Source organism: Oncorhynchus nerka, linkage group LG10 (genome assembly GCF_034236695.1).
Source record: "Oncorhynchus nerka isolate Pitt River linkage group LG10, Oner_Uvic_2.0, whole genome shotgun sequence".
In the NCBI taxonomy this organism is placed as follows: Eukaryota; Metazoa; Chordata; class Actinopteri; order Salmoniformes; family Salmonidae; genus Oncorhynchus; species Oncorhynchus nerka.
Genome location: NC_088405.1, coordinates 59424837 through 59440824, shown reverse-complemented (window position 1 = coordinate 59440824; position 15988 = coordinate 59424837). Strand labels below are relative to the sequence as shown.

Below are 15988 nucleotides of genomic sequence, written 5' to 3'. Positions count from 1 at the left end.
CCACCTGGGGACGGCCCATCAGGAAGTCCAGGATCCAGTTGCAGAGGGAGGTGTTTAGTCTCAGGGTCCTTAGCTTAGTGATGAGCTTTGAGGGCACTATGGTGTTGAACGCTGAGCTGTAGTCAATGAATAGCATTCTCACGTAGGTGTTCCTTTTGTCCAGGTGTGATCATGCAATAGAGATGGCGTCATCTATGGATCTGTTGTTATGCAAATTAGGGTGGGTCTAGAGTTACCTTAGGTTACCTTAGGGTTCTTGGTCAATGGGACTATGGTGGTCTGCTTGAAACATGTAGGTATTACAGAGTCGGTCAGGGACAGTTTAAAAATGTCAATGAAAACTCTTGCCAGTTGGTCAGCGCATGCTCTGAGTACACATTCTGGTAATCCGTCTGGCCCCACGGCCTTGTGAATGTTGACCTGTTTAAAGGTCTTACTCACATCGGCTACGGAGAGTGTGATCACACAGTTGTCCGGAACAGCTGGTGCTCTCATGCATGCTTCAGTGTTGCTTGCCTCAAAGTGCGCATAGAAGTCATTTAGCTTGTCTGCAAGGAAGGATGCTTGTATCTTTGTAGTGACTGAGTGTATTGATACACTATCCAACATGTAATTAATAACTTCACCATGCTCAAAGGGATGTTCAATGTCAGATCTTTTATACCTATAGGTGCCCTTCTTTGCAAAGCATTGGAAAACTTCCCTGGTCTTCGTGGTTGAATCTGTGTTTGAAATTCACTGCTCGATTGAAGGACCTTACAGATAATTGTATGCGTGGGATACAGAGATGAGGTAGTCATTCAAAAATCATGTTAAACAGTGTGAGCCCATGCAACTTATTATGTGACTTGATAAGCAAAGTTTTACTCCTGAACTTGCCATGAAAGGGGTTGAATACTTATTGATTCAAGACATTTCAGCTTTTAATTTTTAATCAATTTAAATTAACCCACTTCATCTCTGCTTACCTCATGTCAAAATACATTTCCCCCACAAGTCTGTTTAATAATACGATTATTTTTGGTCTCAAATCCCCCTGCAATAACAACCAAATGACCTGCCCACCAGGTAGAAATAGAATAGTATTTAACTTCTGCCTTCCCGTGGACTGTTTTTGTGTAACCCAAACAATTGAAAGCAACACTAGAGTATGTAAATACACCCACGTTGCTAAGAGCAGCTATAGTACCTGGATGAAAGACCAAAAGGTAGCTTTACATAGATATGTTCTCCAATAGGAGATGATGCCCAGCCAATTGTTTTTTGTTTTCTGATAGTGTTTATACAGTAACTTTGAAAATCTGCTGTTGTTTTAAAGGTACAAATTCATATTTTACACAGGGTTTGTCTATGTTGAAATGTAGTTACCATGATGACATAATCCTGTGGTTGAAATGTCATGCTCAAAACAACAGTTGATTACTTTTTGATGACTTTTTTCAAATCAAAATGTATTTTCAATGTAGATTCGAATTCAGAATACATTGGCAAATTACGTCGAGACTTGGTTGATTCAACCAGTTTGTGCACGTTGTGTTATAATGTTTTGAAGCTTCCTGAAATTAAATCAATAGAAAGGTTCTTTGGGGTATGACGTTTGGCATACAGTTGAAGTCGGAAGTTTACATACACCTTAGCCAAATACATTTAAACTCAGTTTTTCACAATTCATGACATTTAATCCTAGTAAACAATCCCCATTTTAGGTCAGTTAGGATCACCACTTTGTTTTAAGAATGTGAAATGTCAGAATAATAGTAGAGAAAATTATTTATTTCAGCTTTTATTTCTTTCATCACATTCCCAGTGGGTCAGAAGTTTACATACACTCAAATGGTATTTGGTAGCATTGCCTTTCAATTGTTTAACTTGGGTCAAACATTTCGGGTAGCCTTCCACAAGATTCCCACAATAAGTTTGGCCTATTCCTCCTGACAGAGCTGGCGTAACTGGTTTGTAGGTTTGTAGGCCTCCTTGCTTGCACACACTTTTTCAGTTCTGCCCACATATATTCTATAGGATTGAGGTCAGGGCTTTGTGATGGCCACTCCAATACCTTGACTTTGTTGTCCTTCAGCCATTTTGCAACAACTTTGGTAGTCTGCTTGGGGTCATTGTCCATTTGGAAGACCCATTTGCGACCAAGCTTTAACTTCCTGACTGATGTCTTGAGATGTTGCTTCAATATATCCACATCATTGTCCTTCCTCACGATGCCATCTATTTTGTGAAGGGCACCAGTCCCTCCTGCAGCAAAACACCCCCACAACATGATGCTGCCAACCCTGTGGTTGGGATGGTGTTCTTCGGCTTGAAAGCGTCCCCCTTTTCCCCCCAATGGACATTATGGCCAAACAGTTCTATTTTTGTTTCATCAGACCAGAGGACATTTCTCCAAAAAGTACGATATTTGTCCCCATGTGCAGTTGCAAACCGTAGTCTGGCTTTTTTATGGCGGTTTTGGAGCAGTGGCTTCTTCCATGCTGAGCGGCCTTTCAGGTTATGTCGATATAGGACTGTTTTACTGTGGATATAGATACTTTTGTACTGGTTTCCTCCAGCATCTTCACAAGGTCCTTTGCTGTTGTTCTGGGATTGATTTGCACTTTTTGCACCAAAGTATGTTAATCTCTAGGAGACAGAACGCATCTCCTTCCTGAGCGGTATGACAGCTGTGTGGTCCCATGGTGTTTATACTTGCATACTATTGTTTGTACAGATGAACGTGGTACCTTCAGGCATTTGGAAATTGCTCCCAAGGATGAACCAGACTTATGGAGGTCTACAATTTTTTTTCTGAGGTCTTGGCTGATTTATTTAGATTTTCCCATGATGTTGAGCAAAGAGGCACTGAGTTTGAAGGTAGGCCTTGAAATACATCCACAGGTACACCTCCAATGGACTCAAATTATGTCAAATAGCCTATCAGAAGCTTCTAAAGCCATGACATCATTTTCTGGATCTTTCCAAGCTGTTTAAAGGCACAGTCAACTTAGTGTATGTAAACTTCTGACCCACTGGAATTGTGATACAGTGAAATAATCTCTCTGTAAACAATTGTTGGAAAGATTACTTGTGTCATGCACAAAGTAGATGTCCTAACTGACTTGCCAAACTATAGTTTGTTAACAAGAAATGTGTGGAGTGCTTGAAAAACACTTTAATGACTCCATCCTATGTTTATGTAACTTCTGACTTCAACTGTACCTTTGAAGTCTGTATCCAAAAGTGTTATTGAGAAATAATTGAATAAAGTTGGGGAATTTAAAATATTTTGGTCTTACCCAGGCCTTCTTTAAGACACTACAATGATGAGTCCAATATACTCTACAAGTACATTACATTTCCAGTGTGGGGCTCTCTGCTACTTCTGAAGTTATACATGTTTTGAGCACCACCAACACAGTGAATGGGCAAATGGATTCAAAGGGACCTCCCTCTGCTGGTAATTTGCTGAATATGTCATCCAATTTATATGTATAAAATAGCAGTGGAGGAAAAAGTACTCAATTATCATACTTGAGTTAAAGGAAAGATACCTCAATAGAAAATGACTCAAGTAAAAGTGAAAGGCACCCAGTAAAATACTACTTGAGTCAATTTCTAAAAGTATTTGTTTTTAAATATACTTAAGTATCAAAATGTAGTTGCTAAAATATACTTAAGTATCAAAAGTAAAAGTATGAATAATGAAAAATTCCTTATATTAAGCAAATGAGATGGTACAATTCTCTTGTTTTTTAAATGTACAGATTGCCACGGTCACTCTCCAACACTTTGTGAGTCCGCCAGATCAGAGGCAGTAGGGATGACCAGGAATGTTCTCTTGATAAGTGTGTGATTTGGACCATTTTCTGTCCTGCTAAGCATTCAAAATGTAATGAGCACTTTTGGGTGTCAGGGAGGGGGTTTATATGCATAGAGATATCAACTTGGATATAACCCATTTTTGCATGGACATAGCCATGCAGCACAGTAGTCAACTGGGTGGGGATTACAATGGGTTGGGAGCAGGGGAGAATGACTGCCCCCTCTCAAGAGATAAAGCCGTTCTTGAAGACAATCATGGTACTAATAATAGTTTCTAATACTCCAGATGTATGTCTTTGAACTGATTATTTAAAAATCTCATAAAGAAGAAGTTAAGGATAAATTAATTGAGTCTTCATATAGGAATGAATGGTGTCAATGGCGTTGTCCATTCATATATACAGTAATTAGTTGGGAGCAATCAGACAATGATCAGAGCAATGTCTTGCTATGATTTGTAAATGGCTTTAAGCTATATCACTGCCATCTAGTGGCCACAATAAATTAATGACACGTATGATCGATCTGGTTCAGGACTCCAGCACTGCAGGTGGCGGTACATCACCAATATTAGCTTTAAACTTCTTTCAAACACAAACGAAGAAGAATCGGACTACTTTAACATGGTTGTCACTCGTTACCAAAGCCACAAAGTCTATCGTAAAAATGAATAAAGACTAAAATGAGCTTTTTGGTCTTAATTTAAGGTTGGGGTTAGGCATAAGATTAGCTGTGTGGTTACGGTTAAGGCTAGGGTTTGGTTTAAAATCAGATTTTAAAAAGTACATTTTAGAAAGATGTGGGGTTTAATAATTATGAATTTGTGTCTGTGGTAACTAGTGAAGACCCTGGAGAGAGCTCCAATGGCGCTTCCCATGCTGTCACAGTCGCCATAATGGCACAGATACAAAGTTGAGACCTCTTTCCATCTCTATGTTGGTTATAGGTCATTGGTCACAGGTCTACAGGTGACCAGGAAGTGTTATCACAGGTGAGAGGAGAGAGCGTGCTTCTTACCGTCAGACTAAACCATATGGAATGCACCTCTCTTCAAGAACAAGCAAAAACAGATGTTTAGACATTTTTACAAATGTATACAAACAGAAATAGAAATACCTTATTTAAATAAGTATTCAGACCCTTTGCTATGAGACTCGAAATGTGCTCACGTGCATAATGTTTCCATTGATCATTGTTAAATGGTCGATGTTTGGAACCACCAAGACTCTTCCTAGAGCTGGTCACCCGACCAAACTAAGCAATCGTGGTAAAGGTTCTTGGTCAAGGATTTGACCAAAAACCTGATGGTCACTCTGACAGAGCTCCAGAGTTCCTCTGTGGAGAACCTTCCAGAAGGACAACCATCTCTGCAGCACTCCACCAATCAGGATTTTATAGTAGAGTGGCCACTCCTCAGTAAAAGGCACAAGACAGCTCACTTGAAGTTTGCCAAGGCACTTAAAAGGACTCAGACCATGAGAAACAAGATTCTCTGGCCTGATGAAACCAAGATGGAACTGGCCTAAATGCATAAATGCCATGCGTCACATCTGGAGGAAACCTGGCACCATCCCTACGGTGTAGCATGGTGGTGGCAGCATCATGCTGTGGGGATGTTTTTCATCGGCATGGATTGGGAGACTAGTCAGGGTTGAGGGCAAGATGAATAGAGCAAAGTACAGATCCTTGATGAAAACCTGCTCCAGAGCACTCAGGACCTCAGACTGGGGTGAAGGTTCACCTTCCAACAGGACAATGACCCCAAGCACACAGTGACTTCGGGACAAGTCTCTGAATGTCCTTGAGTGGCCTAACCGGAGCCCGGACTTGAACCTGATCGAACATCTCTGGAGACCTGAAAATAGTTGTGCAGCGACGCTCCCCATCCAACCAGACAGAGCTTGAGAGGATCTGCAGAGAAGAATGGGAGAAACTCCCCAAATACAGGTGTGTCAAGCTGTTAGCATAATTTCCAAGAAGAATCAAGGCTCTAGTCACTGCCAAAGGTTCTTCAACAAAGTACTGAGCAAAGGGTCTGAATACTTGTGTAAATGTGATATTTAACTTTTTATGAAAACCAGTTTTTGCTTTGTTATTATGTGGTATTGTGTGTAGATTGATGAGGGAAGAAACTATTTCATCCATTTTAAAATAAGGCTATAATGTAGCAAAACGGGTCAAAAATCAAGGGTTCTGTATACTTTCCGAATGCACTGTACCCCAAATTGACCCAAACCCAGCCTCATTAATAACAGTGTCATTAATAACATTAATAATAATTCTTAGTTTTATTGGTTAATTTGTGATTATTGCATTTATGATAGATGAGGTAAATATTATACTGTTACAATATTACATAACCTTTTAAAGTAAATAAGAGTAAAAGTAGGTATGGGTGTATAAGCAGTCGCACATGATTTATTTTTATTCCAATTCCTCAGCTCTACCTTTTAAAGGCAAACAAATATCTATTTACGAATTAGTATTGTTGACAATTTTTCCAGCACGTTCTTTGAACTCTGTGCTTGACTGAACGGCTGTTTAGAAAAGGTGCCCCCCATTGTGCATTTAAATCTTTGTCCCACTGTACATTGAACGCCTTTGTTCACATACAGTACAATGAGTGTTTCAGATGGAGTTAGGGAATATGTGTGGTCAGCCCATTCTCTCCTCATCCAGCTCAATAGACTCCATAACGTCCAACGACCAGCTCCCACTTCAAAGATAGTTATGCAGATTGCTTGCTTTGGCATTTTTCCAGATTTGGATCGGAAAGAAATACATTTTCCCAAGGTAAGTTCCTCCAGTAATCTCTCATTAGGATTTTATTTTTGGACAATGACAGTCTGCAGTCAGTGTTTTCCTTTTCACTATGGACTGTTATTGAATAGGTTGAGTGGAGGGGTAGGCTACATTTACAAATGATTGAGATTTATACAATTATTGAGGTATTGTTCTTATTAGTTCATGATGTACTGTAGTTTGTGTGTCTGTCAGGAATAATGTAGAGCGGTGTCTGTCAGGAATGATTTAGAGCGGTGTCTGTCAGGGATAATGAAGACCGGTGTCTATCAGGGATAATGTAGAGCGGTGTCTGTCAGGGATCATGAAGACCAGTGTCTATCAGGGATAATGTAGAGCGGTGTCTGTCAGGGATAATGAAGAGTGGTATCTGTCAGGGATAATGAAGAGCGGTGTCTGTCAGGGATAATGTAGAGCGGTGTCGGTCAGGGATAATGTAGATATGTGTCTGTCAGCGATAATGAAGAGCGGTGTCTGTCAGGAATAATGTAGAGCTGTGTCTGTCAGGGATAATGTAGAGCGGTGTCTGTCAGGGTTAATGTAGGGCAGTGTCTGTCAGGGATAATGAAGTGCGGTGTCTGTCAGGGATAACGAAGAGTGGTGTCTGTCAGGGATAATGAAGAGCGGTGTCTGTCAGGGATTGTGTAGAGCTGTGTCTGTCGGGGATAATGTAGAGGGGTGTCTGTCAGGGATAATGAAGAGCGGAGTCTGTCAGGGATAATGAAGAGTTGTGTTGGTATTATGGAGAATAACCTATATTTAATTTTCTCTTTCTACATAATCATTTCATGTATCAAATTAAGCATTTTCTCATATTATTTAGAATATTCCAGATCCCTAATTTAAACAGCACATACTGTATATTGAGCCAAGTACATCTACATAACACATAGAGACATGTTCCAACATAGTCTACAGTATACTGTGTCTTAAGTATGTTGTGTGACATTGTGAAAGTATTTTGAGGCCCCTCTTGGAGGATGTTGGATGACATATTATGTGTTGACCTGTTTTATGGCTTCATGGTTCTGCTGACTTAGCATGTGCCCCTCCCGCAATAGACACTTCATATTCAGTAGTGAGACTAAACTGTGCTGATGGCTCACTCATTAAAGACCTTGATAAATTCCAAGGAAATACATCAGCGCTGCAGATGCGCAGGTTCCATCCATGTTTCACTCCTTCAAAGACTGTAGCACTAATGTTGATTTGCCTGTGGGGCATAATATTGTAGTGTGGTGGGTTCAACACACCATAGGCCTCTGCTGTTTGTTTTTCATCTGTGTTCCCCCAGGTTAAGAAATGGGAGACTGGTCCATTCTTGGTCGCTTCTTAACGGAGGTTCAGAACCACTCCACGGTGATCGGCAAGATCTGGCTGACCATGCTCCTCATCTTCCGCATCCTGCTGGTGACCCTGGTGGGGGACGCAGTGTACAGCGATGAGCAGTCCAAGTTCACCTGCAACACCCTGCAGCCTGGTTGCAACAACGTCTGCTACGACACCTTCGCCCCAGTCTCACACCTGCGTTTCTGGGTCTTCCAGATAGTGCTCGTCTCCACACCGTCTATCTTCTACATTGTCTATGTGTTGCACAAGATAGCCAAGGATGAGAAGTTAGAGCCTGAGAAGATCCATGAGGTCGCCAAGCCTCCTCCTGCACGTGAAAGTCTCAAACATGTAGGGGTGGAGGATGGGGAATCCCTGGAGGCCAGCAACCGCTCCTTCAACCCCTGCTATGAGAAGGAGTGGGGCGCCCGGGAGGGGGGGTATGTGGAGCAGAGCCTGCTGGAGGAGGACTTGAGGGAGGTGGGGAAGGATCCCACCGAGCTGTCCAGCCAAGTGCTGCTGACCTACATCATTCACGTGGTGCTGCGCTCCATCATGGAGATAGCCTTCCTAGTGGGCCAGTACTACCTGTTTGGCTTTGAAGTGCCTCAACTGTTCCGCTGTGAGACCTACCCCTGTCCTAACTGGACTGACTGTTTTGTGTCTCGTGCCACGGAGAAGACCATCTTCCTCAACTTCATGTTCAGCATCAGCCTGGGATGCTTCATCCTGAACATTGTGGAGCTGCACTACCTGGGCTGGGTCTATATTTTCCGTGTGCTGTGCTCTGCCTGCTCTACATGCTGCGAGCCAGAGAGGGACCCTGTGGAACTTGTGGACCTGTATCACAACCACAACCCTCTGCTGCTGCAGCTCAAACACTCCCTACGAGGCAGGGTGGTCCTGCAGACCTCCCCTCCCATGTCCCAGGAGAAGAGCAGTGGTGTGTTGCCCACCCACACCCCAGCCATCTCCTTTGAGACTGACTCCACAGTAGAGTGCACCTCCAAGAGAAGCCCAGATGAGAAAGAACGCACTAAGGCCAAACTGGCCAACATAACTAAAATAGGCAGAGGCAAGAAATCCTGGCTGTGAACTGTCAAACTGTGTATTTTTTCTTTCCGTTGAATATTCTTCTTTTGCTTCTTCCAATCAACTGAAGATGGATTACAGTTGTTTACAGTAAGACTGCAAAAGTAATAGTCCTTTGAGTCTTTTGCAGTGAATCTTTAGAAATTCCATAGGAGTACCCATAGCCCGCAAAAGCATTGCAAACTGGATGTGCTCACATTTCTGTGTGTACATGGGTAGAAATGATCAACTTTAATATGCAACCACTTTGGTGACTTGGTCGTTCCACCAATTAGGTGCCGTTTGAGTATTGAAAAAAAAGAAGTTTTATTTCACCTAATTTTAACATTCTATCATAAAGAGCACATGTACAGCCTAATGAAAAACCCATTTGCCCATTTCAGTAGGTTACATAAAACAAACGACTATAGTATGTGCCTAATAAGTGCCAAATAAAGTAACAAGGTTGACCGTAACAGGGTGGTGATTTAATATTAAATCAGCAATAAATCCCCTTGTGACAGGGGGAATGGAAGCTTGTTGTGTGCAACAGGGAGGGGCAATTGAATGCAAGCTTCACCAAAAATGTTTAATTGTTAAATCATTTCTGGCCTATCTAGGGGTAATAGGATTGATGTGTTATGCTGGACCTGCTTAATTTTCCACCACAAAACACCAGAAAATGGTCATAAAGAGTAGAACTGGCATTTACACAATGATTTGACTATGAGATCATGTTCAGTGTCTCTTTTGAATAGTTTAACCATACTCAAACAGTCCAGTTGAGATAACAGGGTTGACCTAAAAAAATATAATCTTAAAATGAATCACTAATGACATAAAATAAATAATACTCTTCAGAAATGACTTTTCCAACATAACCAGGGCTTTATAATGATGGTGAAAACTTGGAGAAATGTTGTGGTTAAGTGGGTTAAAAATCTTCCTAAAAGTCACAGAGGATGCACAGAGGCACTTTAGTAAGTCTTGAATTCATATACAAAATCTGATTGATTTAATTTTCCATGTGGTCTATATTACAGGGCACTTCATTAAATATAACAGGCTTTTATTTCTGCAAAACCTTTACTTAGAATGTCAAAGTGATGCAGAAAGCATTAATATTGTCGAACGACCCAACTATTCATATCACATCTGTAGTATAACCAATGAAATGGTTTCAAAAGGAAATAATACTTGCCACAATTTCAACATATATAATATACATTTAAATTAAATAAAAAAACTTTAAAAAAAACAATTTATCAAGTTATTATTACAAAAGTGGTTTGTTGGCAGTTTTTGTCATAAAATGTTCTTCTTAGTTACACTACCAGTTTTACCTCATACTAATATCTAGAAAATCTAAGAGAAGATGGCCCCTTTCTCTTGATTAGAAGATTACTTTAGTAACTTTAACAAGGTATCTTGAGAGCAGGTGAGTGAGAGAATACCAGGAGTGTGCAAAGCTGTCATCAAGGCAAAGGGTGGCTATTTGAAGAATGTGTTATTTTATCGTTTTGATGTCTTCACTATTATTCTACAATGTAGAAAATAGTAAAAAGAAAGAAAAAACCTTGAATGAGTAGGTGTGTCCAAACTTTTGACTGGTACTGTATATAAAAACATTTTCCTTAAAGTATATTTTTAAGGGGGGTATACAGAATATTTGGTAAAAGTTTAAGTCCATATTATGGCAAGAACAGCTCAAATAAGAAAATAAAAACAATGCATCATTAATTTAAGATCAGGTCAGTCAAGATGGAACATTTCAAGAACTTTGAAAGTTTCTTCAAATTCAGTTGCAAAAACCATCAAGCGCTATGATGAAACTGGAAATCACGGGGACCGCCACAAGAATGGAAGACCCAGAGTTACCTCTGCTGCAGAGGATACGTTTAATACAGTTAAATGCACCTCAGATTGCAGCCCAAATAAATGCTTCACAGAGTTCAAGTAACAGGCACATCTCAACATCAACTGTTCAGAGGCGACTGCATGAATCAGGCCTTCACGGTCGAATTGCTGCAAAGAAACCACTACTAAAGGACACCAATAATAAGAAGAGACTTGTTGGGGCAGAAACATGACCAATGGACAGAAACATGAGCAATGGACAGAAACATGAGCAATGGACATTAGACCGGTGGAAATTTGTCCTTTGGTCTGGAGTCTATTCTGGAGTCCAAATTGGAGATTTTGGTTCCAACAGCCATGTTTTGTGAGACGTTGTGTGGGTGAACGGATGATCTCTGCATGTGTATTTCCCACCATAAAGCATGGAGGAGGAGGTATTATGATGTGGGCTGCTTTGCTGGTGACACTGTCTCTGATTTATTTAGAATTCAAGGCACACTTAACCAGCATGGCTACCACAGCATTCTGCAGTGATACACCATCCCATCTGGTTTGCGCTTAGTGGGACTATCATTTGTTTTTCAACAGGACAATGACCCATCACACCTCCAGGCTGTGTAAGGGCTATTTTACCAAGAAGGAGAGTGATGGAGTGCTGCATCAGATGACTTGGCCTCCACAATCACCCAACCTCAACTAAATTGAGATAGTTTGGGAAAGAGTTCGACCGCAGAGTGAAGGAAAAGCAGCCAACAAGTGCTCAGCATATGTGGGAACTCCTTCAAGGCTGTCGGAAAAGCATTCCAGATGAAGCTGGTTGAGAGAATGCCAAGAGTGTGCAAAGCTATCATCAAGGCAAAGGGTGGCTATTTGAAGAATCTCAAATATGACATATATTTAGATTTGTTTAACACTTCTTTGGTTACTACATGACTCCATATGTGTTATTTCATAGTTTTGATGTCTTCATTATTATTCTACAATGTAGAAAATAGTAAAACATAAGAAAAACCCTTGAATGAGTAGGTGTTCTAGATTTTTGGACTGATAGTATATATGACTTGTTATACCTGTACTGTACCTGTAACCCCCTTCTGAAAAAATGAAATAAAAAGTTGGTCACAAAAAAATAAATAAATGCCTTGTAGAACTGGGAGCTCATTTCATAATCAAACACTGGTTTGGTAAATTTGATCTCCAGGATTTCTTTTGTCATACATTTTTTTGGGGTGTCATGAAGATGTTCTGTTTGGTGTTAATTGATGTCATTGACTTTTAAATACTGTGTACCAGGCATCTTTCATCCCTGCCATTAATCAATGCTGTATAAAATCGCTACTGAGCTGATTTGAGCTGTGTTTTTTGCTTATCTTACTGACTTTCACAACAGATTCAGCCCTACTGACTGAGCTGAAACAATGCAATGTTATCATGATTGAGTAGATTATTGAATAAAATAATTCCAGGATAAACAGTGGATACCATTGTGTTTTGTTCCATGTATGAAAATACAAATATAATCAAAACAGGCAAAGAACAAAGAAGGATATAGGCTACACCTACATATGAACTTAAGGTGAGGATGCTAATTGTGTTAAAAAATCTGTTTTGTTTTCCCAATGGTCATCATGTGAGATACAGTGGGGCAAAAAAGTATTTAGTCAGCCACCAATTGTTCTCCCACTTAAAAAGATGAGAGAGGCCTGTAATTTCATCATAGGTACACTTCAACTATGACAGACAAAATGAGATTTTTTCCCCCAGAAAATCACATTGTAGGAAGTTTTAATGAATGTTTTTGCAAATTATGGTGGAAAACAACCCCACCACCTGGAGCCAGCAACTAGTGTGGGTCGAATACGCCCATAACACCCTTCCTTGCTCTGCCATGGGTCTATCGCCCCTTGTCCCCACTCTTCCCTGAGCAGGAGGAAGATGTTGGCATACCTTAGTGTAACGGATGTGAAACGGCTAGCTTAGTTAGCGGTGGTTCGAGCTAAATAGCGTTTCAATCGGTGACGTCACTTGCTCTGAGACCTTGAAGTAGTGGTTCCCCTTGCTCTGCAAGGGCCATGGCTTTTGTGGAGCGATGGGTAACGATGCTTCGTGGGTGACTGTTGATGTGTGCAGAGGGTCCCTGGTTCGCACCCGGGTATGGGTGAGGGGACTGTCTAAAGTTATACTGTTACATTAGGACCAGATGTTCTTCCGCCGCTGTCGTCATACCTGGAAGAGAGGCCGGTCGGCCCTCCCCTCTAGGGACAACCTGGACCCAGGCGTAGCAGATGTCCAACGCTGGCATCCCGGTCAACCAGGTATGCGACCAGGTAGGACGCCAGGGCAGGGGGGGTATACTTTAATAAAAATGTATTCACCCTGGACATGAGACTTGCATTTACTTTACACCTTTTGAATCATAAGCTCTAAGTGTTGTCTTTGTGTTTCAGATACCATAGAAGTTAGTGACAAACATGACTTACTGCCAGGATGCACCATGTTCCTGCTGGTAGCATGGCTCAACCTGGATGCAGAGAAATTCCCTGCCTTGTGGTATGGTTGCATCCATCTCCACCAGGCTCCAGAAATCAGATGACAAATCTGCAGAGCTTAACAAAAGAAATGGTACCTGTATTTAGGATTCAAGTATCAGTTTGCCTATTTCACATTTATGTCTTTAAATGACAGCAATAGATCTGATTAAAAGTATCCAAGCCATTTTGTTATAATGGCTATGACGTATTTACTCTTATCCAGAGTGACTTACAGTTAGTGCATACAACCACGTATCACAGGCGTAGTAAGTACACTTTGGCTCAAAAAAGTAGTTATCAGCAAATGACATTGCATACAAGTGAATTTACAACTCTCATCTCAGTAACAATTGCTAAGGCGAACATTAGTTATTTATTCCATCACGAAAACATGCTCCTCTTTATTTAACTATAGTTAGCTAGCTGCTAGCTTATTAATTAAGTGTCTACTATTGTTTAATAAGTGATCTGTCTCCAGTCCGGTCGTTCTGCTGCTCCAGTTTCAACTGTCCTGCCTCCGGCTATGGAACCCTGACCTGTTCACCGGACGTGCTAACTTGTCCCGGACCTGCTGTTTTTGACTCTCTCTCTACAGCACCTGCTGTCTGAATGCTCTGCTATGAAAAGCCAACTGACATTTACTCCTGAGGTGCTGACCTGTTGCACCCTCTACAACCACTGTGATTATTATTATTTGACCCTTCTGGTCATCTATGAACGTTTGAACATCTTGAAGAACAATCTGGCCTTAATGGCCATGTACTCTTATAATCTCCACCAGGCACAGCCAAAAGAGGACTGGCCACCCCTCAGAGCCTGGTTCCTCTCTAGGTTTCTTCCTAGGAACCTGCCTGTCTAGGGAGTTTTTCCAAGTCATGTGCTTCTACATCTGCATTGCTTGCTGTTTGGGGTTTTAGGCTGGGTTTCTGTATAGCACTTTGTGACATCGGCTGATGTAAAAAAGGCTTTACAAATACATTTGATTGATTGATTGATCTAGCTAACGTGAGCTAGTCAACATGTATTGCTTCTGACATGCCACAATCCTGCTTGCTTTACATCTGACAGATATTTAGGTACCGTAGCTAGCTAGATAATAATGGTTTATGACAATTGCAATTTAGTTAATTATCTAACTAGCTACCTAAGTGTAAAACTGAGAGTCTGGCTGTAAAAAGCTTGATACTCAGTAACGTGACCTTATCATGCTTTTCTGGACATTCCTCTCGCCCATCCCGGTCGACTCCATCTTGTCTCTTGGTCTTCTTCTAGGTTCAAAACTATATGGCTGTAGTCCGGTGCCTTATTGTCAAAAGCAACCCACTCGTAACACAGGCACCTGGTGCAGGCAGGGAGTCGATGGTTCAGTGTTCCAAAACTGTTCTCGGTTTCTATGCCAAGCATGTTTCTTTGTGTGTTTTTATGGTGCACGTGCAGCACAGCAGCATATAATAGATTTTACGTCCAATTTCCCCCACAAAAGTTACATATCATATTGATACATAGCTATATGCGCTACATATTATTGTTTGGGGAGTGCTATTGTGAAACATGGCCTTTAAACTTTTAACATGTTCTGTCATATTGAATGCAGCCCAGGCAAATGCAATTGATCAATGTGCCTAAGCATTGAGTTGTTTCAGATACCAACCACATATGTTTGCTTGACACCCCCTAGTTGTCATATTGGAGGAAGAAATACATAAATAAATTAAATAATATAAATGAATAAAATGAAAGAAAATGGGATGAATTATTTAAATAATTATTTATTTATGTGTGCAATCATTCATTCATTCATTTATCTATTTATATGTGCAACCATTAATTAATTATTTTATTAATCTATTTATATGTGCAATCATTCATTCATTTATTTATTTATTTGTGCATTTATTTATTTATTCATATATGTATCTATTTATGTGTGCATTTATTAATTAATTAATTAAATTCTAATTATGGCACGTTTGGTCTTCCATATGATCCCTCTGTCCCTATAGTCTAATGTCCCCAAACAAGCCAGTAGGGGTCACTGCAAACCAGCTGACTCTAAGTCATGCCTTAATCGACTGGACTGCCCTGCAACGGCAGACACTGCAATAAAACTGCTGAAGCTACTTACAATCTTACTCAACCCTTCATCGGACAGCTCACCAACACTAAACCAGCATATCACTGAGCGGTGAGTAACTTAATATTCGTTTTTATTTTGTAATTAGACCACGGTGTGTATGCTACATCTTTCTGCTCTCGATTAAACTGTTGGTCATGTGAAGCCACCAGTGTGATAAAGAATGAGGGCAAAGCAGCTTAAAGGGAGCGCATTATGACCAAGCTGTGACTACAGCGACAATAAACTCTCCACCGTGTTGGATACGAGTAGGCAATAATTCAGCAACAATGTATACATTCTGTCAGGAATATGTTGTTGCAGGTATAACCGAACAGCCCAATGGCACAGACGTCATTTCAACGTCTAGTTTTGATTTACAATTGGTTGAGTTGTCAATTTAACATGAATTCAACGTGATATCAACAAAACGTGTCACCATGTCATTGGATTTAGGTTAAAAGTTAGGTAAAAA

General features: G+C 40.6%; 2 protein-coding genes across 5 annotated transcripts in view; both read left to right on the top strand.

Annotated features, from left to right (window-relative positions):
• Positions 1 to 6469: 6469 nt before the first annotated feature.
• On the top strand, positions 6470 to 12331 carry LOC115136436 (gap junction delta-2 protein-like). The gene is made up of 2 exons (XM_029672017.2): positions 6470 to 6603; positions 7907 to 12331. The coding sequence occupies exon 2, from the start codon at positions 7915 to 7917 to the stop codon at positions 9034 to 9036; it is 1122 nt and encodes a 373-aa protein (XP_029527877.1). The 5' UTR covers positions 6470 to 6603; positions 7907 to 7914; the 3' UTR covers positions 9037 to 12331.
• Positions 12332 to 15479: 3148 nt separating this feature from the next.
• The window catches only part of LOC115135717 (unconventional myosin-XVIIIa-like), a 118837-nt gene continuing 118328 nt past the window's right edge, over positions 15480 to 15988 (top strand). For 3 of the 4 annotated variants that reach the window (XM_029670725.2, XM_065023623.1, XM_029670723.2), the window contains exon 1: positions 15480 to 15585. The gene's annotated coding sequence lies outside the window, so the exon portion shown is untranslated. The remainder of the gene's footprint in view (positions 15586 to 15988) is intronic. The other variant, XM_065023624.1, reaches the window with a different exon arrangement.